This window comes from Apostichopus japonicus, chromosome 5, assembly GCF_037975245.1.
Source record: "Apostichopus japonicus isolate 1M-3 chromosome 5, ASM3797524v1, whole genome shotgun sequence".
NCBI classification, from domain to species: domain Eukaryota; kingdom Metazoa; phylum Echinodermata; class Holothuroidea; order Aspidochirotida; family Stichopodidae; genus Apostichopus; species Apostichopus japonicus.
Genome location: NC_092565.1, coordinates 14,807,629 through 14,833,663, shown reverse-complemented (window position 1 = coordinate 14,833,663; position 26,035 = coordinate 14,807,629). Strand labels below are relative to the sequence as shown.

Below are 26,035 nucleotides of genomic sequence, written 5' to 3'. Positions count from 1 at the left end.
GTCTGTACCCGATCTCTATATCTCTGTAGTGGAACTCAGTTAGTGGTCTGTGCATCATGGCAAGCTTTTCTTCACTTAGAAAGCAAAAACACCTTCAGCGCAGTTGTCATGACGACATCTTTCCTTCTGCTGTTGCTAGATGCATTCACAAAATATCACCAAATTTGAAACAAAAAATCTCAACAAATGATTTGATGATGATTATGATGAGGAGGACGACGATATCAACGTAAAACTTCAGAAAATGTTTTAGCAATTTTTGTTTAATGAGCAATCAACTTCTGCCATTGGAGATCGAACAACGGGTCCCCAATAATAAATGAGATTTATTCGATGAGGAGGATGGTGACTCAGTGTTGTGATAGGGGAGGTTCTGGTCAGTGAAATATAATACTGAATATGAAGTGAAGCAAACCTAACTTGCAGTTTCTTTTTTTTTGAAATCTTGCAACTCTTATTTCACCTCACACCAGTTTGAGATTTCCAAGTGATTATGGTGTTAAGATTTTAAAGAGAAGTTTTCATGATACCTTAAGAAACATTTTGTTTTGATCCATTCTTTCTGCCAAGTAATTGACTTTTTTGTGGTGCCAAAATTCCTAATTGCTATTCTTGCTATGATTTTAAATATTCTGAGTGAGCACTGATTGATTTACAGACCGAGAGGAGATATGTTACAAATCCCGACCAGCGTAGTAGGATTAAAAAGAAATTTGTTTTCTAAACTTTTCAGGTTTACCTCTAATTTTTGTGGTAGCAGCTCTGGCTTTCATGATGACAACTCCAGTAACGGAAGAGAAGAAAATGTGAGTGATGTCTGTTAATATGATGAGAAGTACTCAAATTGTTCATTTAAAGGCATTGAAGACTCGCCCCAAACCGCGTGCCGCGCTCTGAAAAAGTTAACTTTCCGTTGCATGTTCTGACTGTACACTAGTGCCCGATTACCGACGGTAGCAAGCTGTGTGTGTATTATCTGGGATTGATGGTGGTGTTAAACACTTCTGTTACACCTCATTCGAATCTAGGTCAGATTACCGGCATCAGACTTTTCTTTGTGCGCGAGTCTTCACACCCTTTAAAATGGTCACCAATAATTAAGGTTTGGAGAGCTGTATGCAATGTACAAAAATGAAACCAAGTTCAACCACCTGAGACTGGTAATTCAATTGGTTCATTTAACAGCATCTTATACTTCAGGTTGAGGAAAGCCTATCAACAGACAGAAATTGAAAGAGTATTTATTGCTTGGCTGATAATAAGTCACTTTGGAGATACCGATATTCGATTGAAATCATTCAAAATTGCTGTTTATTCAACCGGACTGCAAGGTGGCACAATATGTAGCATGGCTTGCTGCTACTAAAATTCAGTGTAATCATGAATACTCTGGATTTACACAAGCATTGTTACACAAGTATATATAACTATGATACAAAGATATATTAAAGAACTGTATGAAAGTATTTCATTGTGTGTTGCAACCATTTTAAGGTATCTAGCAAGCTTTGTCTTACTGTATGAGAGTGTTTCATAGTGTGTTGCAACCATGTCAAGGTATCTAGCAAGTATGTCTTATTGTATGAGAGTGTTTTATAGTGTTTTGCAACCATGTTGAGGTATTCTAGCAAGTATATCTTACTATATGAGAGTGTTTCATAGTGTGTTGCAACCATGTTGAGGTATTCTAGCAAGCTTTGTCTTATTGCATGAGAGTGTTTCATAGTGTGTTGCAACCATGTTAAGGTATCTAGCAAGCTTTGTCTTACTGTATGAGAGTGTTTCATAGTGTGTTGCAACCATGTTAAGGTATCTAGCAAGCTTTGTCTTACTGTATGAGGGTGTTTCAAAGTGTGTTGCAACCATGTTAAGGTATCTAGCAAGCTTTGTCTTACTGTATGAGAGTGTTTCATAGTGTGTTGCAACCATGTTAAGGTATCTAGCAAGCTTTGTCTTACTGTATGAGAGTGTTTCATAGTGTGTTGCAACCATGTCAAGGTATCTAGCAAGGTTTGTCTTACTGTATGAGGGTGTTTCATAGTGTGTTGCAACCATGTCAAGGTATCTAGCAAGCTTTGTCTTACTGTATGAGGGTGTTTCATAGTGTGTTGCAACCATGTCAAGGTATCTAGCAAGCTTTGTCTTACTGTATGAGGGTGTTTCATAGTGTGTTGCAACCATGTCAAGGTATCTAGCAAGTATGTCTTATTGTATGAGAGTGTTTCATAGTGTGTTGCAACCATGTTAAGGTATCTAGCAAGCTTTGTCTTACTGTATGAGAGTGTTTCATAGTGTGTTGCAACCATGTTAAGGTATCTAGCAAGCTTTGTCTTACTGTATGAGAGTGTTTCATAGTGTGTTGCAACCATGTTAAGGTATCTAGCAAGCTTTGTCTTACTGTATGAGAGTGTTTCATAGTGTGTTGCAACCATGTTAAGGTATCTAGCAAGCTTTGTCTTACTGTATGAGAGTGTTTCATAGTGTGTTGCAACCATGTTAAGGTATCTAGCAAGCTTTGTCTTACTGTATGAGGCTGTTTCATAGTGTGTTGCAACCATGTTAAGGTATCTAGCAAGCTTTGTCTTACTGTATGAGAGTGTTTCATAGTGTGTTGCAACCATGTTAAGGTATCTAGCAAGCTTTGTCTTACTGTATGAGGGTGTTTCATAGTGTGTTGCAACCATGTTAAGGTATCTAGCAAGCTTTGTCTTACTGTATGAGAGTGTTTCATAGTGTGTTGCAACCATGTTAAGGTATCTAGCAAGCTTTGTCTTACTGTATGAGAGTGTTTCATAGTGTGTTGCAACCATGTTAAGGTATCTAGCAAGCTTTGTCTTACTGTATGAGAGTGTTTCATAGTGTGTTGCAACCATGTTAAGGTATCTAGCAAGCTTTGTCTTACTGTATGAGGGTGTTTCATAGTGTGTTGCAACCATGTTAAGGTATCTAGCAAGCTTTGTCTTACTGTATGAGGGTGTTTCATAGTGTGTTGCAACCATGTTAAGGTATCTAGCAAGCTTTGTCTTACTGTATGAGAGTGTTTCATAGTGTGTTGCAACCATGTCAAGGTATCTAGCAAGCTTTGTCTTACTGTATGAGAGTGTTTCATAGTGTGTTGCAACCATGTCAAGGTATCTAGCAAGCTTTGTCTTACTGTATGAGGGTGTTTCATAGTGTGTTGCAACCATGTCAAGGTATCTAGCAAGCTTTGTCTTACTGTATGAGGGTGTTTCATAGTGTGTTGCAACCATGTCAAGGTATCTAGCAAGCTTTGTCTTACTGTATGAGAGTGTTTCATAGTGTGTTGCAACCATGTCAAGGTATCTAGCAAGGTTTGTCTTACTGTATGAGGGTGTTTCATAGTGTGTTGCAACCATGTCAAGGTATCTAGCAAGCTTTGTCTTACTGTATGAGGGTGTTTCATAGTGTGTTGCAACCATGTCAAGGTATCTAGCAAGCTTTGTCTTACTGTATGAGGGTGTTTCATAGTGTGTTGCAACCATGTCAAGGTATCTAGCAAGTATGTCTTATTGTATGAGAGTGTTTCATAGTGTGTTGCAACCATGTTAAGGTATCTAGCAAGCTTTGTCTTACTGTATGAGAGTGTTTCATAGTGTGTTGCAACCATGTTAAGGTATCTAGCAAGCTTTGTCTTACTGTATGAGAGTGTTTCATAGTGTGTTGCAACCATGTTAAGGTATCTAGCAAGCTTTGTCTTACTGTATGAGAGTGTTTCATAGTGTGTTGCAACCATGTTAAGGTATCTAGCAAGCTTTGTCTTACTGTATGAGAGTGTTTCATAGTGTGTTGCAACCATGTTAAGGTATCTAGCAAGCTTTGTCTTACTGTATGAGGCTGTTTCATAGTGTGTTGCAACCATGTTAAGGTATCTAGCAAGCTTTGTCTTACTGTATGAGAGTGTTTCATAGTGTGTTGCAACCATGTTAAGGTATCTAGCAAGCTTTGTCTTACTGTATGAGGGTGTTTCATAGTGTGTTGCAACCATGTTAAGGTATCTAGCAAGCTTTGTCTTACTGTATGAGAGTGTTTCATAGTGTGTTGCAACCATGTTAAGGTATCTAGCAAGCTTTGTCTTACTGTATGAGAGTGTTTCATAGTGTGTTGCAACCATGTTAAGGTATCTAGCAAGCTTTGTCTTACTGTATGAGAGTGTTTCATAGTGTGTTGCAACCATGTTAAGGTATCTAGCAAGCTTTGTCTTACTGTATGAGGGTGTTTCATAGTGTGTTGCAACCATGTTAAGGTATCTAGCAAGCTTTGTCTTACTGTATGAGGGTGTTTCATAGTGTGTTGCAACCATGTTAAGGTATCTAGCAAGCTTTGTCTTACTGTATGAGAGTGTTTCATAGTGTGTTGCAACCATGTTAAGGTATCTAGCAAGCTTTGTCTTACTGTATGAGAGTGTTTCATAGTGTGTTGCAACCATGTTAAGGTATCTAGCAAGCTTTGTCTTACTGTATGAGGGTGTTTCATAGTGTGTTGCAACCATGTTAAGGTATCTAGCAAGCTTTGTCTTACTGTATGAGAGTGTTTCATAGTGTGTTGCAACCATGTTAAGGTATCTAGCAAGCTTTGTCTTACTGTATGAGGGTGTTTCATAGTGTGTTGCAACCATGTTAAGGTATCTAGCAAGCTTTGTCTTACTGTATGAGAGTGTTTCATAGTGTGTTGCAACCATGATAAGGTATCTAGCAAGCTTTTTATAACCGTGTGGGAGCCCCTTTAGTTCAAAACATAAATTTCAGCCTGCCATTTATGGAAACATTAACGTGACGTCAACATGTCTTTCTCAGAAGATATGGCAATTTTCCATTTTGCAGCAAAAACTGAAGAGAAAGATCACTACATATTGACGGCACGGTAATGTTTCCGTAGCTGTGTGACAGGTTCAGAAATATAAACATTTGACCATTAATGGTTGTTTTCTGTTGTCTCTGGACAAGTTTGTTTTCTACACACCATCAAGGGCAATCAACCTGGAATGAGTCGTAATAATACCTTCGGTATCATCTCACGAGAGTAATTATTGTTTCCCTAACATTGTCTTTCATTTCTTCATTATTGTTTTTTTTTACTGTTTTTATTCCTTTCCTTTTTTTCTTGCAGATGCTATTTAACAAATGATGAAGGTCACATTTGGTTTGTGGTGATTCCCATCTTGATCATTGTGGTGGTAAGAAGTTCTTTCACATCAGTGACCAGACTGAGCTTTGAGATAAATATAGACACAGAACTAAGAAAGTTATTGGAAATATCTGATCCAGTTTTATTCATGCTGACAGCTTTAGATTGTCAATGTTGTCTTAAGTTAAGAAAGGAAAAATAAAGAGTATGTTGATGCTTCTCAATGACAGTAAGAAACTGATCAATTCACTTCTTGACTTTGCATGATTAATCCATGTCATGATAAAAACACCAGTCAGTTTGTTGACAATGTATGTTGCTATCAAACACTTTCCATATTGGTTTACAGGTCCTGTCTAGTACAAATGTGGTTGAAAGAGGTGTTACCTTTGGTAACTTGGGCATTATCTTTGGTAACTGGGGTGTTATCTTTGGTAACTTGGGGTGTTATCTTTGGTAACTTGGGTGCTATCTTTGGTAACTTGGGGTGTTATCTTTGGTAACTTGGGTTTTATCTTTGGTAACTTGGGGTGTTATCTTTGGTAACTTGGGTTTTATCTTTGGTAACTTGGGGTGTTATCTTTGGTAACTTGGGCGTTATCTTTGGTAACTGGGGTATTATCTTTGGTAACTTGGGGTGTTATCTTTGGTAACTTGGGTGCTATCTTTGGTAACTTGGGGTGTTATCTTTGGTAACTTGGGTTTTATCTTTGGTAACTTGGGGTGTTATCTTTGGTAACTTGGGTTTTATCTTGGTAACTAGGGTGTTATCTTTGGTAACTGGGGTGTTATCTTTGGTAACTTGGGGTGTTATCTTTGGTAACTTGGGTTTTATCTTTGGTAACTTGGGGTGTTATCTTTGGTAACTTGGGCGTTATCTTGGTAACTTGGGGTGTTATCTTTGGTAACTGGGGCGTTATCTTTGGTAACTTGGGGTGTTATCTTTGGTAACTTGGGGTGTTATCTTTGGTAACTTGGGTGCTATCTTTGGTAACTTGGGGTGTTATCTTTGGTAACTTGGGTTTTATCTTTGGTAACTTGGGGTGTTATCTTTGGTAACTTGGGTGCTATCTTTGGTAACTAGGGTGTTATCTTTGGTAACTGGGGTGTTATCTTTGGTAACTTGGGGTGTTATCTTTGGTAACTTGGGTTTTATCTTTGGTAACTTGGGGTGTTATCTTTGGTAACTTGGGCGTTATCTTTGGTAACTGGGGTGTTATCTTTGGTAACTTGGGGTGTTATCTTGGGTAACTTGGGATGTTATCTTTGGTAACTTGAGTGTTATCTTTGGTAACTTGGGTGTTATCTTTGGTTATCTTTGGTTCTGTGTGACTGGCCTTATATCCAGAGGTCACTGTTGAGAATCTGGTTGCAGCCACAGATTTCCTGTGACCTTTCAGAATTGGTTTCTAATCTCGGTCTGATCCTTTCCTTTTCTTGTTTTGTCCTTTCAGATAAATCTTTGCATCTTAATTCGAGTCACCCTGGTGGTAGTCAAAGCAGTCAAGTTTCAGGCTGAGAAGGAATCTTCGGAGAAAGTGACTCAAGTAAAGTAAGTCTTAGACTCGATCAGCACACACTTTGTGACTGCTAGAGTAAACCAACAAATCTGACAAACTAATCTTTAAAGGCATTGAAGACTCGCCCCAAACCGTGTGCGGCCATCTGAAAAAGTTAACTTTCTGTTGCTTGCAAGTGACGTTTTGTTAGTGTCGCTACAAAAAGTGTTAAGTTAACAGTGTTAAGTTAACTGTCAGATTCTCGTTTCACCCTCGTATCATAGGGCTGGAGTGAGGAGCGCCCTCTTGCTGATGCCTCTACTCGGAAGTACTCACCTACTGTCTATTCTAGCCAGCAATAACGGTGTTATGCAGATACTTAATGACGTTCTCAACTCATTACAGGTAACAATAAGATAGATCATTTTTTTTAATTCATTCATTCAGATATTAAATGACGAAACAGGAAGCAGATCAATGCTGCATCCGCAGAATATGTCGGAACAGTTTGAAGAATATCTCAAGAGTTTAGCTCTGTGACCATAACTTTCTCCCATAGCTTAATTGGACTGCCTGTGGTTATTTGAAGTACATATATTATACGAGCAGAACCTGTAAGATATTAAAGAAATTCCCAGACAAGCTGAAATGTCGTTTGTAACAGCTGGTTTTATACATGTGAAATGAAAAGATTATATTTGGGATTTTGCTCTATATTTGCTCAGACAAACAAAACCTGTCATTTTCTTTTTTAAGAAAAATTTCTGCAAATCAAACTCAGACAGCCATCTGTTTTGATGTTCACAAAATAAAGGTTCATTCGAGAACAAACTAATATATGACGCTGTCCTGAACAATTTCTTGCCCAGATACTTCTCATTAAGGCATTAATCGCAGGTAACCTGCGAACTAAGAAACCCTACATGGCAAAATATTCCATGTATTACTGCATTTAATACTTGGCATGGAATATAACTAGGCTAGCTGAGGGGAAAATATCTTAAAAAGAACAAATTGATCAAAACTATATCAAGGAGTTGTTTCAAGTGAGAGGACACTTTCTGTGATATTTTGCAGAATTCTGACATCAGATTTGTTTGGGAATGAATTTGTAAGCAAATAGTCAGGTTTTTCTTTCCTTTTATATTTTTCCCAGGGACTCTTTGTTGCTTTGTTTTACTGTGCCATGAACTCAGAGGTAAGTATGAGATATCTGGTTATGCAGTGAAAACTAGATGGAGAGAAATGACTACTACTTCACTGTATGTATGTATTGTATGTATATATTAAGATCCTCCTGCAAGCAGGAACTCTTGAAGAAGCCATCATTCCCTTACCAAAGCTGCAAGCTGACCAAAGTCAATCTCTTAGATTCATATTTAACGTCCATGATTATGCATTGTCAATTGCCCCCTTCTCCCCCCCCCTCCCTTATGCAAACACACCCTCATCTGGCACAATTACATTTATTAACTTTAAATTTATTGTCATTACAAATTGATTTGTATTATTTTGATCAACTTGGTTGAATGATTTCAGTTGTAGAGATTTCATCCGTTCGCGAGTTTGGTTATATAACTCATCCAGTCCCAGCTTTGACGAGCTCACTACCGTGCAATGAATTTGAATTCAGGGAGTTAGTTAACGAGTGGTAGTCATGGTTAGATGAGAGCAGTATTAAATCACTTATGGAAAAAAAGGTTAGATTCTGGATAACAATCGGCTTCTAATAGTAAACACATCAATTGGATGAAAGGAAATATTATATTGGTATACCATTATATCTTCTCAGGTCAGGAATGCGATCAGTCAGTACATACGAAGGTCTAAAGATGCCAGCACCATTCAGGGCTCAACCACAGGAGTAAGAAAGATATATCTCTTGTCTAATTTTACTTCATCAATCTAGAATCATCTCTACAATTGGTCCTCCACTGTAGAAACTGCTGCACACTTGCCTAATAAAGCATAATATTTAGAACTTGGCTTGAACTAAAATATGTTGAGTTGCTGATTTGGCATCCTGATTATAAGGTATATCTCTCCCTGGTTCTGTGAACTACAGTATTGTCCTATACCTGATTCAATACACAAGCAGCCTGACTAAGGCATATCTCTCCCTGGTTCTGTGAACTACAGTATTGTCCAATACCTGATTCAATACACAGGCAGCCTGAGTAAGGTATATCTCTCCCTGGTTTGGTGTACTGCAGTATTTTCCAATACCTGATTCAATACACAAGCAGCCTGACTAAGGCATATCTCTCCCTGGTTCTGTGAACTACAGTATTGTCCTATACCTGATTCAATACACAAGCAGCCTGACTAAGGCATATCTCTCCCTGGTTCTGTGAACTACAGTATTGTCCTATACCTGATTCAATACACAAGCAGCCTGACTAAGGCATATCTCTCCCTGGTTCTGTGAACTACAGTATTGTCCTATACCTGATTCAATACACGGGCAGCCTGACTAAGGTACATCTCTCCCTGGTTCTGTGAACTAAGAATAGCCTTTTTTACTTTTGTCTTTGTTCACAGCTGAAAGAAACAAGTAAATCTGGCAAGTCCAAGGGTTTATTCGGGAAGAAGAACAAAGTTGGCGCCACGACTCAGTTCACATTCACCAGCGGATCTCAGAGCAGACTCGGTTCGAGTTCTACGGATGACCTTGCCCCAATCAGTTAGACATCTCGGAGGGAGAAAATAACTTTTTAAATTCCATCTCTAGATAAAGTAGATAATTGGTCAAAAGGTTGAGCAACAAGAACAAGTAAATTTAGACAAAGTCAAAGTAAGCTTGCCAATAGTTTTCAGCCATGTGCCTTCTTTAAGAAGATGTTAGTAACTTGAAACACTTTAATAGATAAAGAGATTCGTGTGATCGACGTATGAATATCTATTACCATTGTGTTACTAAAAATTAAGAACTAAAACTATAATGAGAAAAGGCAAAATAGTTTGTCATTTGAATGCAAGAAATTGTTTCATATAATAGGGAATTTTCTATCTGAGCAGCAGATGTAGACATAACTAAAGTTGGGGAAGAAATCGAGGGGAGAGGGATGGGAAGAGGCAGAGTATGGGTGGAGTTAGAAGTGTTTTTTTAATGTCAAAACATGTGTTACTATATAAAAAACACCAAAGCCATGGAATTATTACATCTTCATCTGTGATATCGAGCAAGATAAGGGAGTATAGACAGCTAAAATATCAAATTGTAAGAAACTTTTTCTAGTATATTTGTACGAGAGAAAATATCTGAGCACATATATCGTATGCAGTATCGTCATACTATGACGAGAAACAGATACATATTGATAGTATACTATATTTCTGCTGTTACAAGAAGAAATAGATACACACATACATATATTATATACTATATTTAATAGTACATAGTACAGTTATGCTGAAGAAATAGATACACACATACAGTATAGTATACTTAATAGTATATTGTATAGCTTTGCTATGACAAGAAGGATACACACATATGTATTATATACTATATTGAATGGTATATAGTATATTTATGCTATGACAATAAATAGATACACACATATCAAGTATATCATAGATGAATAGATTTAGTACTCCTATCACAGTATTGATTAATATTTGAGTATATCAACAGTATCGGGCATATATTTATATTACACCACGTGAAGAAAGTTAAAGGCTACATAGCATATAAAAGTATACTGATAAGTTCAAATACTGAGATATGTTTAGTACAGCAGTAACATATGTTAAAAGATGTATCCTAGATATACTAGTTAACCTACATTATGGAGGTGTAGGGGAAATTTTAGTAAAGAAATTGTTGCGTGATGGCATGAACGAGTGAAAGCATTATCAATAGATTTTTAGAGAAAAAAACTCATTTAAAATTGAATTCAAGTTGTGAGGGCTTGAATTCAATAATAAATGCAAATGATATGCAGAAAAATGCAGAAAATTAGTTTATGTAATTATAAATTAACTCAGTCTTTGGTTGCACCAGATGATACAAAAGTGTCCCGTTTTTTTCTTCTATAAACTCAGATTGAGGCCCTGAGTTTTAAAGAAAATCAGTCTTTAGAAATTTATCTTTCAAAGAAATAAATTCATCCCCTCCCTTTCAGTAACGTATCGCTGTATTAATTTAAAAATATTAGGTATTAGCTTTGCTGTGCTCATAATAGAGGTCCAAAACTTTGTTAAAATTTGAAAGCGATGTTATCTTAGAGTTGATGTTGACTTCGTCGCAAACGGTACACCAAAGGGTACGGCTGTAATAAGATGAGTCTGTCATATACTAATTTCATTGTCAAAAAACCCCAAAACCAATTGACTGTTCTTGGATTTGTGAAATGAAGAGTTTTTATTAAGATATTTAAATTCAAGCATTTATATGCTAATGACAGTGTATTGTGCAATAATATGTGTGTAAAAGAAGGGATTGATTAACTTTTGAGTATTTTTTAAGAAAGTTATGTTTTAATACTGTAGCAAACATACCCTCTTTACTAGTGGGAAGGATTGACGAGGGTGAAGGGGGTGGGGGGGGGGTTTGAGAGGGTTGGCTGCTGTGTATCAAAGACACATGTTGGGAATCTTGATATGGTGTTTATAAGGTAAACATTAACATTGAACAACAATAATGATTAAGACTGTTGAGTGCCTTGAATTGTATTTCTAACGTATGCAGTGATATTAATTAAAGTAGTACCTATACATTACTGGTACTATACTTCAGGAGGGTGCTGTTGCTCTTCTACTTAAATTTATGGCATCCAGGCAGCCTATGACTTCAATAAGTGAAAGTTGAGTTATACTTGTCGAAGACATACTGACATAAGAATTTGAAAATTCTCAAAAACAAAGAAACAGATGGAAAAGGTTGGATGTGAGACAAATTACTTTGTAAATAAATTTATTTAATTTTTTCATGTGAATTTGTCAGCTTGTTCCAAATGTCTGGTAGTGTAACAGTTTTGGTAGTTTATAAAAGATTTTAATGTTCTTCTATATACGAACGTTTCAATTATTATCGTTCAATTATTAATTTATTTGCAAATTTTATGATAGGTTGAGTAAACTTTGATCAAGAGATAGTTGTGACCAGACATGGAGGCCAGGTTTTGAAGAGAACTTTAAGTTACACACCTTGGTGTAGATATATAACAGGGTGGAGTGTAACTGTGCTATTGACAACTTTTAATTAACCAAACATTACGATTTGAGCCATTTAAATTAGTCTTATGAATATTCAAAGATGGGATTTGGTTTAAAACTGGTAACTTAGGGTACAGAGTTAGCTATCTACAGTGATAATATTGGTTAATCATGCATTATAACAGTTTTTAGGAAAATCCATTGCTGTTACGGGGGGGGGGGGGCAGGGTGGGGGGAGGGTGTCACAGAGGGGCAAGAATTGTGGTTTCAGTGTTCCCTAATTACAGTGGTTTCAATTGGCATGTGTTCCCTAAATAGAGTGGGTTCATTGACATGTGTTCTGTAATGAGGGCGGTTCTTAGACTACTCGAGAGTACATGGTGTCGTTTTTTATTTCTCTTCTCTTCCTGTTGTCTGGTCTACGTTCATCTCTGGAGAGAAGTTGCCTGTTTTTTTTTTGCATTTTGTCTTGCTAGTTAAATATTTTAGTGACAGGAATTCGTATATAAGAGTGACTTTGTCTAGTTTTGTTAGGTAATATTATTGAGACTTGTTTGATCGAAATATGTAATTGTTAAGATCATTCATAAATTGTTTATATGGAGAGGAATCCATCTGATGGAGGCAAGATATGTTGCCAGGAGGGAGTGGTGGGGAGAGAATGAAGCAACAGCTTGTGAACTATGTAAACATTTGTAAATCATGTGACTTGTGAACTGGTGCAAAAAAAAAAGTAAAGCAAATTCCTATCTCTGTATTCTATAGATGATTATGAATTGGGATTGGTAATATAACTCTTCTTCAGATCACTTTGCCAACCATATGAGTCCCCCTCCCCCCCCCCCCCATCCCAGCAGCATACAAATAGTTGATACTATAGTATGATAAACTCCAATGAGGTTATCCCCTCCCCCCCCCACAAACCCATTCCTCTCCACCCCCTTACACCATTTGAAACCTCTTAAATTTCTCCGCTCCTCCACATCCCTCCCGTCACCTTCAACTTTTGTGTCATTTTTGTTAACCCGACGTTTTTTGCTACGTATTACCTGTAGTAACTTGCATAGACTTTTACTGACACTAAAGTTTTTATTTATTTATGAAGGTACAGGAATTGATAGTGTCAGTATGCATCTATAGGTGTAGGACTGCCTCTCCCCTCACCCTCCACTTCCCCACCGACCCACCCACCCACTCTAGAAAAGATAGCGAGTGGCCATACTCTACAGTGCACAACCACTGAGTATGATGTTAAGGTGGGAGAAATTTCGTTTTCCGAGTCACCAGAACATGACCATACCGTTGCCGTTGTGAAGGACAATGACTTATATGGTGAATCTATTATGCCATTATTCTGAAATTGACAGATGCCGAGTCGAATTACATTGACATATGCAAGTTTCTCGTGCTCTCATTGGACGACCAATGTCACATGTTATTTTCAAGTGCTCTGATTGGAAGAGATGAAAATAGTAGTCTACAAGGATTATATATAATACCATAAAAAACCGTAATGGGTACGTATACCTTGCAGTTTTTGCCAAAACTGACCCATTTATTTATAAATGTCAAGATAAAACTCAAGATGACAAACAAAGGTCCGATTTGACTGCTTTGAAATCACGTATCACTGGCAAGATACGTCGAGCGCACTCTTATGACAATTCTTTCGCTCAGTTTGCAACTCCAGAGGAACAATAGAAAAACGAAAAACTTTTAGGGACAACAAAAGGTTTTAATCCTTTGTTCGTCGTAAAAGTTTTTCGGTCGTACTTTTTTTTGAGGTGAAAAAACTTTTTGTCGCAAAAGCGATCAATGTGTATCTTTTCTGGTAGTTCGCGACACGCTGATTACGAATCTGAAGTTTAATTTGGAATTGGGTGTTGTGTGGGGGCGTGGGGGCAAAAAACCTGATTTGCAGTTTTTGCCAAAACTGACAAAAAATCGACCCAAAATCGATTTCGCCCAAATGACGTAACATGGGTTAACCGATGCTCAGGAGCCCAAATTTGCATCTCCCAGGTCCATATCTGCTTCCGTTCGGGAGATACGTGGTCCCAAAGGAATCTGCCTAGCCCTCCAAAAGATTTTACAGATAAGATCCAAAGTACTATTTTGATTTATTTCGAACGGGAAAACTGATAAAGTAAGGAGACTTACTATGTTTAACCCCATTGAAAAGGGGGGTTTAAAAATAATATATGTTCACACCTTTGTTGGTGCTCTCAAAACCTCTCTTTAAGTAGACACGAGCAATAATTCTCAACAGTTCTAGTGGCGCAGTTGGTAGTGCTCTGGACTGGAGAGACACAGACAAACTCCATGTCTCCGGTTCGATCCCCAGACAGAGCATTTTGCTTTTCTGTTCTTTTTCTTCTTCCATTCTGGACTTTGAAGTTTAAATATTAGAAACGAGCATTAATTCTCAACAGTTCTAGTGGCGCAGTTGGTAGTGCTCTGGACTGGAGAGACAGACAAACTCCATGTCTCCGGTTCGAACCACAGACAGAGCATTTTATACTTTTACTCTTTTACTGATTCCATTCTGAACTTTGAAGTTTAAATATTAGAAACCAGCATATTCTCAACAGTTCTAGTAGCGCAGTTGGTAGTGCTCTGTAGAGAGAGACAGACAAACTCTCTGTCTCTGGTTCGATCCCCAGTCAGAGCATTTTGATTTTTTGCTCTTTTACTGATTCCTTTCTGGACTTTGAAGTTTAAATATTAGAAACGAGCATTAATTCTCAACAGTTCTAGTGGCGCAGTTGGTAGTGCTCTGGACTGGAGAGACAGACAAACTCCATGTCTCTGGTTCGAAACCCAGACAGAGCATTTTATATTTTTTCTCTTTTACTGATTCCTTTCTGGACTTTGAAGTTTAAATATTAGAAACGAGCATTAATTCTCAACAGTTCTAGTGGCGCAGTTGGTAGTGCTCTGGACTGGAGAGACAGACAAACTCCATGTCTCCGGTTCGAACCCCAGAAAGAGCATTTTATATTTTTGCTCTTTTACTGATTCCATTCTGGACTTTGAAGTTTAAATATTAGAAACGAGCATTAATTCTCAACAGTTCTAGTGGCGCAGTTGGTAGTGCTCTGGACTGGAGAGAGACAGACAAACTCCATGTCTCCGGTTCGATTCCCAGACAAGCTCCATGTCTGCTGTTCATGTCCAGGCAGAGCCTTTTACTTTTCTACTCTCTAGAGGGAGTGGAAGTATAAATATAAGAAACGAAGTTTCTCCAGAGGGAACCGAAATGGTGTAATTGGTAGTTCCATCGTTCAGTAAGCGATTGGTTTGGATTGCATCGGTTCAAGTCCCAGGTGAGTATTCGCAAAAGGAGTTCTGACAAGTGGATAAGGTGAATCCCGAAGGCGGGCGGTCCCCCTCCTCCTGACAGGTGGATAAGGTGAGTACCGAAGGGGAGACAGGGTAAAGGCGCGGACAAGTGGAGTTCGCCGCCACCCCCTCCCCCCTGACAAGGTTCACGCGCAGACAAGTGGAGTTCGCCGCCACCCCTCCCCCTGACTAGCTATTCGGGGGTGAGGGAGTGGAGAAAATCTTTTACAAAAACGACTAAGTCCAAACAGCAGGATCTTTAAATATTTGTAAAGCATTTAAAACCAGAGGCCCACCTAATGGTCTAGTGGTAAAGACTTTTGCTTTTGCATCTCAAGGTCCCTGGCTCAAACTCAACCTCTGCTTTTCCTTTTACAATACTCCAGTAAAAAGAAGAAAAAGAAGAGAGTGATGCTTGGAAGTAACTTCTTTTTTTTTTAATGACAAATCAGTTCATGGGCAGGATGTTTCTTCATCCCTCCCACCACAGTTAATACCCTTCAACTACCTGTCCAGTAACAGGTTATCCCTTATCAAATACTAATCAAAACATGCAATACATCTATCATAAACATTCTTAGTGATACCTGCATCTACTATTGAGATGGTTGGGTGACAACAGACAGTTAGTTTCTATAATGTTTCTATTATTTATAATATCAGCCTGGAGGGCAGTTATTTAATGATGCTAAGCAGTCACATGTACATATGGGATATGCCCTATGGCATTTTACTTCACACCAGGTGGGCTATCCAATTCACACCGGTACATTCTTTTTGGACATTTTGTTTTTTAAACATTTGGAAGACCATTTTCACATGAGGGGAAAAAGAATGGATTTCTCCTAGATAAAAATAATAACCCCATCTTACTTTAGCCAGACAGGGCTTGAATCCATAGGTTTGCTTGAGAATAAGTTCCCAATAAAAAGGAGGTGGCCTTCCATGGCTGATTGATGATTCAGTTTACAATAATACCATGGCACCCCTGCTACCATCAATATTATTTTCTTTAACTTTCATTGATTAATTAAATCTGATTTTGAATTAGTTTTAGATAACTCTTAACTTTTACATTTTTGCCCTCCAGTTTGAAAAAGGAAACGATACTACCATAGCACAAACAACATAAATGTGGAAAGGTTGCTCCCTTTCATTGCCGTCTCAATCACCCCCCCCCCCCCCCGCTCCGACTACTACACCCCAAATTATATACACAAAGAGTGCATTATTGAAAGTTTCTTTAAATAAAGCCTTATCAGTAAACCTGTGCTGCTGCAAACTGAAAATTCAATTCAAAGATTCTCCCTCTTCACTTTCATTTCTCCTTCTCGATCCTTCGCCTCACCACCCCCTCCCCCACCCCTGGTCCTTCCAACCACCATCCATAACTCCTGCCAATATCAAATTCAGTCACCTTAACATCCCCATAAAGTGTCAGTTGGTCAAGCACCACAATGTTTGTTGACCAAGAAATCAACCACCGAAACCCATTTTTAAAACTTTAAAGCCCCATCAAATGAAGATGCTGTTTTTTTCTTCTTTTTCTCTAAACAAGACGGTTTCTCGTCCAAGGAGGGAAACTCTATATGGTTCAGCACTATGTCAAAGAAGAGCGGTTTGCACGGTGACAGCTTTAAGTCCACCAGCGGTTGATTGTCCTTCAGACCGAGTTGCGCCATTCATTTGCTGATGGAAGGTTCATTGGCATCTGAAAATTAACGCAAAGAGGTTCTTGGTAAGCCATGGCCTTTTTTTTTAAAGTATTCTTGGGTGGAGGGTATTTTCCATGGGTGAGAGTAGTCGAAGGGTGGGGGAAGTCAATTCAATTAATTGTGAGAAATGTCATTCAATTAGGAACCACATAAGGCCTATTCTCATCTTTGTAGTAAGTTTGTCAGCTTGAGCTACCTGACAGTTCATAAGTAGGGGGGTATATTGGAGTGGAATTTAAGATTTGAATCCCTGAATAGAGAAAGTTTACAAAAACTTGATAATTTGCAGTCATTTTTTGTTGTTGCTGTCACAAACAGAAATGGATACCCACTTTCTATTATTTGGAGAAGACAGAGACTGGTTCAATCAGTCTACAAGGCCAGATAAACTCTTTTTATTTTGGCTTTCAATTTCTTTATTCTGACAAATTTCGATAGTACAATAAAAACGGCATTTTTGATCGGGCTTTTGATACTTCCTTGTGATCCCTGGACATCATACATTCAGCTATGAGCAAAAATAACTGTTGTCTGTCCTGTCCACTACAATAATCCTATTGTAATATTTTCAGACCCTAAGGGCTAATATTTCTCTCCACCCCCCCCCCCCCCAAAAAAAAGGGGGTGAAAAGGGCAGTGCTGCTTCCAACTGAATGAATCTTTTCACTCATTGTTTAACCAAAGAGAAAAATTTGTAAAAGAAAACAACAGATTATTAATATAAATGCCATATTTCTCTGAATCATTGTCTATGCTCTGATGGAAAACATTTGTTTCAGTAGCAGGGTTCAATTCCCAGGTTCCAAATGGACTCGGCAGTTTCGGCAATTGGTCAATAGTTTTGAATTTTGGTGTGTCTTTACTTAGTTTCGGTATTAAAATCATTTTGGCAGATTTCCACAGGGTTTGGAAAAAAGGAGTTTGTTTAATAATGGGAAAATATGAGAATTAATGAATATCGGAGGCCGACAGAGGGGAATCTTTTAGCATTAGGTCATTTATGTTGTCATGACCAGGGGAGGAGGCATTTTTGCATACTTAGTGGCACTATACCAATTGTTCATATCTATTTCTTTGAGTAGAGAGATGTTTTTGTTGAGACATCCTTAGAAGTCGGGGATAAAGCTGGTTGCATTACAGATAATTGTACGGTCTTTTTCGTGTTGGAATCTGTTGTCGTATGGTGGGCCATCTAAGATATTGAATATAGTTTTCAAGTACGATTCAATAAGCTTTATTTGGTCTTAAGTTTTTGTGATCAGGTTACCTATTTTATCTCTAAGGCATTGGTCTGTATTACCTGTGTTTGGGGTTGTTATGGGTTTATGATATTTTTTAAATTTTTTCCAAAAGTGTTTTGGGTTTTTGTCATTAATGATTGAATCGCATTTGTTTTGGACTCGGTTTTGGTCGACCGACAATATTTGTCTATTTATTTGTTTTTTAAGTTGGTTAAATTTGGGTTTTTAGAGTTGGATCTGGGGAGATCATATAGGTTCTATGTAGGCGACATCTGAGTTAATTAGTGTAAGAATATTCCTATTTAGTTTTCGGTTTCTGTTTTGTTTTTAAGGGGCAGTGTTTTTTTAAGGTATTGAAGATATGTTGGGCAATGCTGTCACTATATATGCCGATGTAATTTAGCTTGTTGTTGTGGTAATTGGGGATAGTGTTGTTTGTTACGAGTTCCTTTTTAAATGATGTCTAGTCTGTTTTATAGTAATTATACGTTAATTCCTATTTTGGATGCGACTGAGGTTTATGTCTAGCTCAAAAAGGAGTGGACACTGGTCACTGATTAGGTTATCTTCTAGGATTTGAATAGAATGAGTTTAGTTGCAGGTGGTTTGAGGTTATGGCGTAGTCAAGTAGTTCAGTATTATTGTTTATCAGGTTTATCCTAGTTTTGGTATTTTGGTTAGTTATTGTTAAGTTGTGTTTATCACATATTTCTAAGAGGGATATGCCATTTTCAGATATTTTGGTGCTACCAAAAATGATGTGGTGGGCATTTAGATCTCCTAGTAGTATTGTGTTTTTATTAGAACGTTTTTTTATTGTGGATATGGGCTCATTTGGGGACTATAAAAGCCAATAATGTGGAGAGGTTTATTGTCTCTTCCAGTACAATTTCAATTGTTTGTTTGGGTTGGGTTTGGGAGGAGGGTGGCTTTGAGGTTGTTTTTTTCAGCAATAAGTACTCCTCCCATAGACCGAGAGATATCGTGTCTGAAAGTTTGGTAACCAGGGATGCTAAGGTGGGAATTTGTATTTAGTTAGTTTCGTTTAACGAAATGATCTCCGGGGAGTGGTTGGTGAATATAATAAGTAGGAGGCTTAATTTTGGAAGGATACTGTTGATGTTTAGGTGGAGGAACTTGACCAAAGGAGGGAGTGTGCTTGTCATGTAGGTGATTGAGGAGGGCTAAATATTGAAGGTTGGTGGAGATGTTCCATAATTACAGTTTCTGGGATATTTAAGTTTAGGTGTTTTAGTGCTAACACTGTGGCGTAACTGGCAAGGTCGTTGGATTTAATATTACTGTCGGCTTTTTGGAAGGTGTATTGTACTAATTCAATTACAAAGGTTGCGACAAAGGAAGAAAGTTTTTCTTCAGTGGCGATATTATTTCTTATTTCAATTTTGGGGTAGATTTGGTTACATTCGCGTAGGTTCTTTGTTTTTGTTGTTTGTTATTATAGCTTCAGTTTTAGCTTCCCTAAATTTTGGGCATCATTTGTAAAGGGCGGCATGAGTCCCTGAGCAATTGGCACATTTTGTGTTTTCTTTTGGTTCGGGACAGTCTTCAACTCTGTGGTTTTCGCCACATCTGAGACATCTGGTTTGATTTTTGCAAGTATGGTGGGTGTGTCCAAAAAGTTGACATTTGAAACATTGAGTGATTTGGGGGGTTCATGGTATTCTTCTGTTTTGTGTTTATAGTATCCTTAGTAGAAACCGTGTTTGATTAGGGATTGTTGAGGCTCTTGTTCTTCAAACGTTATTTTTACTTTCCAAGTTGGATTGTTTGTGGCATGACTAATGAGTCTTTAAGTTGTATTGGGGGTGTATTCTTGGTCTTTGAGTTCTTGTTCAATATCTTTGATTTGAATTTCAGGGTTTATGCCACAGGGTTCTACGGAGAAGTTTCTTTGTCTTACTTTTCGGGGGATTCTTGGTTTGGGGTTGCCTAGTTTAGTCCATGGTTTCAGGAGGATATTTGCAGATTTAGGGTCATGGGGGTGATTAGGATGTTGTTACTACGAAGACGTTTATATTTGAGATCATGGCATTTGGTTTTTCTTCATTGATAAGTTTAGCAAGTGTTATTGGCTTTTTTGATAGTTCTGGTAAGATTCCTGGTACAGTGATTGTTTGAGCGGACTTTTTGGTGGTTGGTTTTGAGTTAGGAGATGGGTTTATTTCAACGGAGTTTGGACTTTGTCTTTTTCTGCTATTTTTGTTCAGGGATCCAGTCATTAATGTCTATGCCAAAATCAGAGAGGGTTAGGTTTTCGACTAGGGGGGCGGTTATAGGTGGGTAAGGGGTTGTCATATTGGCAAAACAGCCCCTCCCTACGGGTTTTAAATGGCTTCTATACAATGAAATTTATCATAGACTTCACTTACCAGAAAGAATTAGTCTCCAGCCTAAGACGGCAGACAGAAAGAATAGGAACTTTGGAGAGACACACTATGAATCAAAAGTGTACTCGGTAGCGTTGTGTTGGTATCCAAGGACGCGTACGTTTTGTAAATGGCGGGTAAGTAATAGAGTGAAGGATGATGGGGTGGCGCTATGTCAAAAAGCTAACTGTTGACCAACATAATCCTCAGATCCCTAATGAAAGGAGAGGAATGCAAAAGAAATTAGCCAATTTTCTTCAAAGTAAGTCTCGAACATTTAGCACAAAACATTAAACACTAATAAGCAACTAATTCCAACAAACTTTAGGCTGTGATTGAAACTTTACTGGTGGAAACATAAGTAAATATATATTACACTTTTAGGAACCTTTCCTTCTTATGACTAACTTTGACTGTATATTGCAGCTATCCAGCTTAGCTGGTGTTTTTCCATCAAATCAGCTCATCTTTGAGTTTTCTGATCTTGACAACAACCACAACCCAGACCACACTAATTGGCAACCCTTTCCAACAATCTAAGGCAACAATCATCAATTTAAGACAACCAAATTACTAACTACAAAATGACTAAGGCACCAGGTCTCATTAATTTAGCACAAAACAGACCACACTAGTTAGCAACCCATATCAATAAACTAAGGCAATTAAACTTATAAATTTAATACAAACACACCACACTAATTACCAACAAATTATCACACCACTCGATCCTCTTCAATTAAGCACAAACAGACCACACTAATTAGCTACTCATTCCACCAAACTAAGGCACAATGTCTCTTTAATTTATCCAAAACAGAACACACCAAATACCGACTGGTTCCAACAGGCTAAGGCAGTGTCTTGTAGGTTTAGCACAAAAACAGACAACACCAAATACCGACTGGTTCCAACAGGCTAAGGCACCGTGTCTCGTACATTAAGCACAAAAACAGACAAAACCAAATACCGACTGCTTCCAACAGGCTAAGGCACCGCATCTCCTACATTTAGCACTGATCTTGACAACAATCAACTGTTGAGAGGACAAGACTGATGTTCATGATACTGGCTCACACTGATGTGTTAAATCACCTCGAGATAACACTTCCAGATCTCTCTGTAGAGGACAGGCTTGAAGGATCTTCTCATTTTTGGTGGAGTTTATGATCTCTCAACCACTTGTTCTAAACCTGATCCAGCTTCATTACAGACATCCAAGACTCACAATTTTCCTGACATTTTCTTCATCTTCTTCTTTCACCTGAGACAGTACTGTAAAAGATAAGAAGATTTCATATATTGGAAAGCAGATACTGTAGACATTGCAACTAGACTCATTTTTATCCACTCCCTCCCTTCCTCCCTCCCCCTGACTACCTAAACAACCCTGACTGCTGCCTCATTGATATAACTATGTATAAACAAATGTACATCATTGTGGTTTAACGGCAGAAATAAACGAAACAAATACCAGAGCTTAAATATTTCTGTGTTACTATAGTAAACTGCATACCCAAATGGAAGCATTACAGAATCTTTAATGTCTCAGACCTCCAGCAGGATGTTAGGCAGTTCATGGAGTCTTCTTGTGAATCAGTGTGGCCAATGCAATGCTGTAAAGACAAATATAAAAGCAATATGTATACAGTATATACCTATGGTGTGAAATAAATTTTAGTAATTTTTTTAGTAGTTTTACATAAGATCATCTCCCAGTTTGCGTATGCAGATACCTTTCCGATGAATGTTTACAAACATGAATAAACTGTACCTCTTTTTGTTACTAAGTGCCTGTTTATTTTTAATACTTGCAATATATGACTTATTAATGAATCTTACTAGACATTGCTATCAAACCTACATATGGAGTACTTCACAAAATGCCAAAACTTCCTTTGATGTACATTGTTCACTATAACGGTCAAGCCAATAGTAAGGAATGAATTGAACACAATTTTGAGAACATTTCATCAGCCAAACAGTTTTAGAGAGCATGTACTAGTTTAAACAAACTTAGCAAGCACATTCATGAAGAACTGGAAAATTGAAAAATATCTGAAATAAACATCATTCTTGAAACAAGAAACTTGATAAGTGAATTAAGGACCGACACTTAAGCTACAACATGTACACTTAGCAGAGATGAAGACTGGCTTTTCAGCCTTACACAAGTACCAACAACATATTGGTATATTCATGGTAAACCCTCATGTGCTTCCATGACTTCTAGCACCTGTGTAATAATATTCTATATCAACAAGGACAGAGATAATGTACTATATATATAACGTACTTATATCTCAATACTCTTAATATGTGTTTACCATGAGCTGTGTTCCTCACACCTCAATGTTTCAAATTAAAAACCAAATTAAAGACAATTACTCAACAATGAGAGGTCGATTTAGCAAAGTTTGAATTCCGTTTAATAATAATCAAAGTTTCAGTGATACAGTTCTGCCGACTATAAAATCATGCCTAGGCATCAAAAGAAGTCTATGATCTGATAAAGATATGCCAAGAGTTGGACCAATACTGTTAAGCCTAGCTTCAGGTCAAAATTATGCTAGTTGATCAAATTAATACATGTATATCAATTTAGTTGCCTATGCTAGGTAACATCAGCTTGCATGGAGAGTTTTCTCCATACTTGAACCATCACCAACATCAATTAGACCACAGAGCTAGGCCTAATTGCTGGAGAATTTCATTTTACAAAGTACCGTTGCTTGTATAACAAGCCTAGGATAAGCTAGTTCGTCCTGATCTCTATCTAGCCTCCGCTTTGGTATGCTAGCCTAGGTTTTCCCATTTTCATTGGGTGGTAGGCCTAGCCTGGGGCCATTTGTTCCCTCCCCTAACAACGTTATTTTCCTCCCACTAAAAAGTTGAGTAACTTACTTTCCCTTCATCATAGGGAGTCAAGTACTGTACGTTTTCATGGGAAATTAACATTTTCAGGGAAGTTAACTAAGGTTTTTCATGGGAGACATATTGGCTAGACTATGTGGAAAGAATAGATGTTGTAAGTGGAATAACTGTAGGGAAAGATTTAAGGGAGAAAGGTGTCATGTATCCTTGTTTAGGTATGAGTTCTTTAAGCAATCAAGTAGAACACAGTTGACATAGAGTATTAACAAATAACATGTTATAATTTATTGCATTACATCATGCTGTAGCCTGTAAAGGACAGATATAGGACGACATGTCCAAGGTTACTTGTTGACAGATGGAGAGACAGGGTGAACAAGGATGAGCAGACGGCATGCTTTAACTTATATACCAATATGTAACAGCTCATTAACATACAGGTGCAGATTATACAATGTAGTGCATCGTTTGCACACGTACATATGAATGCATATTCAATAACATTACAAAAGGTAACGTTAAGGGTGAAAAATAACATGGTTATTAAAAGAAACTAACATACTATTTTCATTGGAGGGACTGTTGTTCTGTAGGCTCTGACGGCATATTTTCTTGGTAGAGTAAGCTAAAGAAAGTTGTGATAGTATGAAGGAAAATAGAAAATGTGACCAGGTACCTTACTGTACTTGTGTAACTGTTCAGTGATTGAAAGATGAAAAGTGTTTGTGAATAGGCCTGTTTGTTTGTATGCGAACATGGGGTAATTAACATGCGTGGAATCCATAGTGGTTATGGGTTGTATGGCATTCATTGTAGGAATGAAATAACTTTAGCCCATAGTATAGGTATATGCCTTCCTTGGTTCCTCCCCTAAAATTGTTGTTTTCCCATTTACCAGTTTCTTCAATTTCTACAAGTGTCTCTTTGAAATATGTTCCTTTCTTTCACCAAACTCTCTTAAATCACAAGATACATTTACTACGTACAGTTGCTTCACTACCTAAATGAATTCTTTCCTCAGCCAACTTGGGTCTTTCTTTTCCTCCCCTGAAAATTGTTTGTTTTAACCCTACAAAAATAATTAAATATCTAACAGGAGCCGGTCTGTCATGATGGGAAAAAAAAGCAATGAGAGAGAGCTATCATCCTAAGCTAATTTGTCCGGTTGCGAGTTAGTTTCTTGAGAATGTGTTACTGTTAAGTGCTAGATGGCATAGCCTAGGCTATGGTAGGCTACTCTGGTAGGAATTTAAAGACAATTAATTACAAATTAAGTGGCTATATTCTTACGACTGGTCGTAAGAATAATTTGTAAATACGCATGCGCAGTTGCTTTAACGTTGCTATTTTTACGACTAGGAGTACTATTTTTACGACTAGGCTAGGAGTAACAATAATTTCCGAAATTCCTGTTAGGGTTAGTGTTTAGGGTTAGGTTTACCCCTACTACATGCGCAGTTGCTTTATTTACTTTACTGCGCTTGAATTCGCCAATGTTGTAAGAATAGTTGATAAATTATTGTTACCACTAGTCGTAAAAATAGCCACGGCCAATTTATTAAGTTAGGCATACCCTAATAGTACTAGACTTAACCAGAAAGTAATTAGGCCCAACCAGCTAGGTTTAGTATTTTGTCGGAAGATAAATTGTCGTAAATTGTACGTAAATTGTCTAGTGAATATTATATTGGGCCTAGGTTAGCATTCCATCTTACTATAGACGCCAGTGCCTACGTCAGCTAGCCTATCGTTAGGCCTAAGCGATACTATATATGATAGGCTAGCCTAATTTCTCAAGCTCGCTGACTCAAACAATGTGAAGTACTATTACTAACTTGCTCCACAAAACTAATGAACAACCTTCGCCATTCAAATTCTTTGGCAGTTACTACCCGTACAGAATAGGCTACAAATTACAATAACGTATGAATTGTTAGCCAACGGCTGCCAGGAAGCGAACTGCTCGTGCAACTTTTCGTGAGCTTTATATACAGATCATAATTCGCGCTCCTTAGCTTAAACTTTGACCGGTGTGAAGTTAGATACTTATTCCCTGTTCCTCGTTCGATATTCGCGAATGAGTAACTGCTACCTATTCAGTTACGTATTCGACAATGGTATCGACGTAACACCTCTGGCAAGACAAAAGCTTTCTTACAAGATGTTCAACATTTGGTCGTGGAAAGAGGTTTATCTATGGGTCACATGAACTCTAATGACTATGAAGAAGAGTACTATATTGCATCTTGCCCGGTCCAAATAGTTCTTGACCAACTAATATGACCACTACTTCATCAGTTCTTAAATTAATGTACCGGGACCTGAAAAGAATCACTTTAGGCCCTAATCAAGACTAGCACGCCTTGGACCACCTAACCAATGGGTCATATGAATTCTTAACACATTGTAGAAGGATACTATAATGCGTCTTGCCCGGTCCAAAGAGTGCTTACCAATTAAAATGACAACTAAATTAACATTTTTTTAAATGAATGTAACGGGAACTGAAATAAAAACATTTGGGCCCTAATCAAAACTAGCACGCCATGGACCACCCAACCAATGGGTCATAGGAACTCTAAAGACATTGTAGAAGGGTACCATCATGCGTCATGCCCGGTCCAAAGAGTGTTTGACCAATTTAAATGACCACTAAATCATTACTTCTCTAA

General features: G+C 37.8%; 1 protein-coding gene and 1 long non-coding RNA gene across 5 annotated transcripts in view; one reads left to right on the top strand and one right to left on the bottom strand.

Annotated features, from left to right (window-relative positions):
* LOC139967785 (uncharacterized) overlaps positions 1-12,547 on the top strand; it is a 53,306-nt gene extending 40,759 nt beyond the window's left edge. For all 4 annotated transcript variants that reach the window (XM_071971861.1, XM_071971860.1, XM_071971864.1 and 1 more), the window contains 7 exons: positions 734-806; positions 5,128-5,194; positions 6,600-6,697; positions 6,929-7,049; positions 7,801-7,842; positions 8,437-8,508; positions 9,186-12,547. In XM_071971861.1, coding sequence (XP_071827962.1) covers positions 734-806; positions 5,128-5,194; positions 6,600-6,697; positions 6,929-7,049; positions 7,801-7,842; positions 8,437-8,508; positions 9,186-9,332 — 620 coding nt within the window. In that variant the 3' untranslated portion in view covers positions 9,333-12,547. The remainder of the gene's footprint in view (positions 1-733; positions 807-5,127; positions 5,195-6,599; positions 6,698-6,928; positions 7,050-7,800; positions 7,843-8,436; positions 8,509-9,185) is intronic.
* A 3,021-nt stretch (positions 12,548-15,568) lies between these two features.
* On the bottom strand, positions 15,569-25,419 carry LOC139967784 (uncharacterized). Its single transcript, XR_011793152.1, has 5 exons — positions 25,199-25,419; positions 22,006-22,105; positions 21,585-21,764; positions 20,493-20,703; positions 15,569-16,857 (listed from the first exon to the last, which is right to left on the bottom strand). It is a non-coding gene; the product is annotated as an uncharacterized lncRNA (long non-coding RNA).
* Positions 25,420-26,035: the final 616 nt, after the last annotated feature.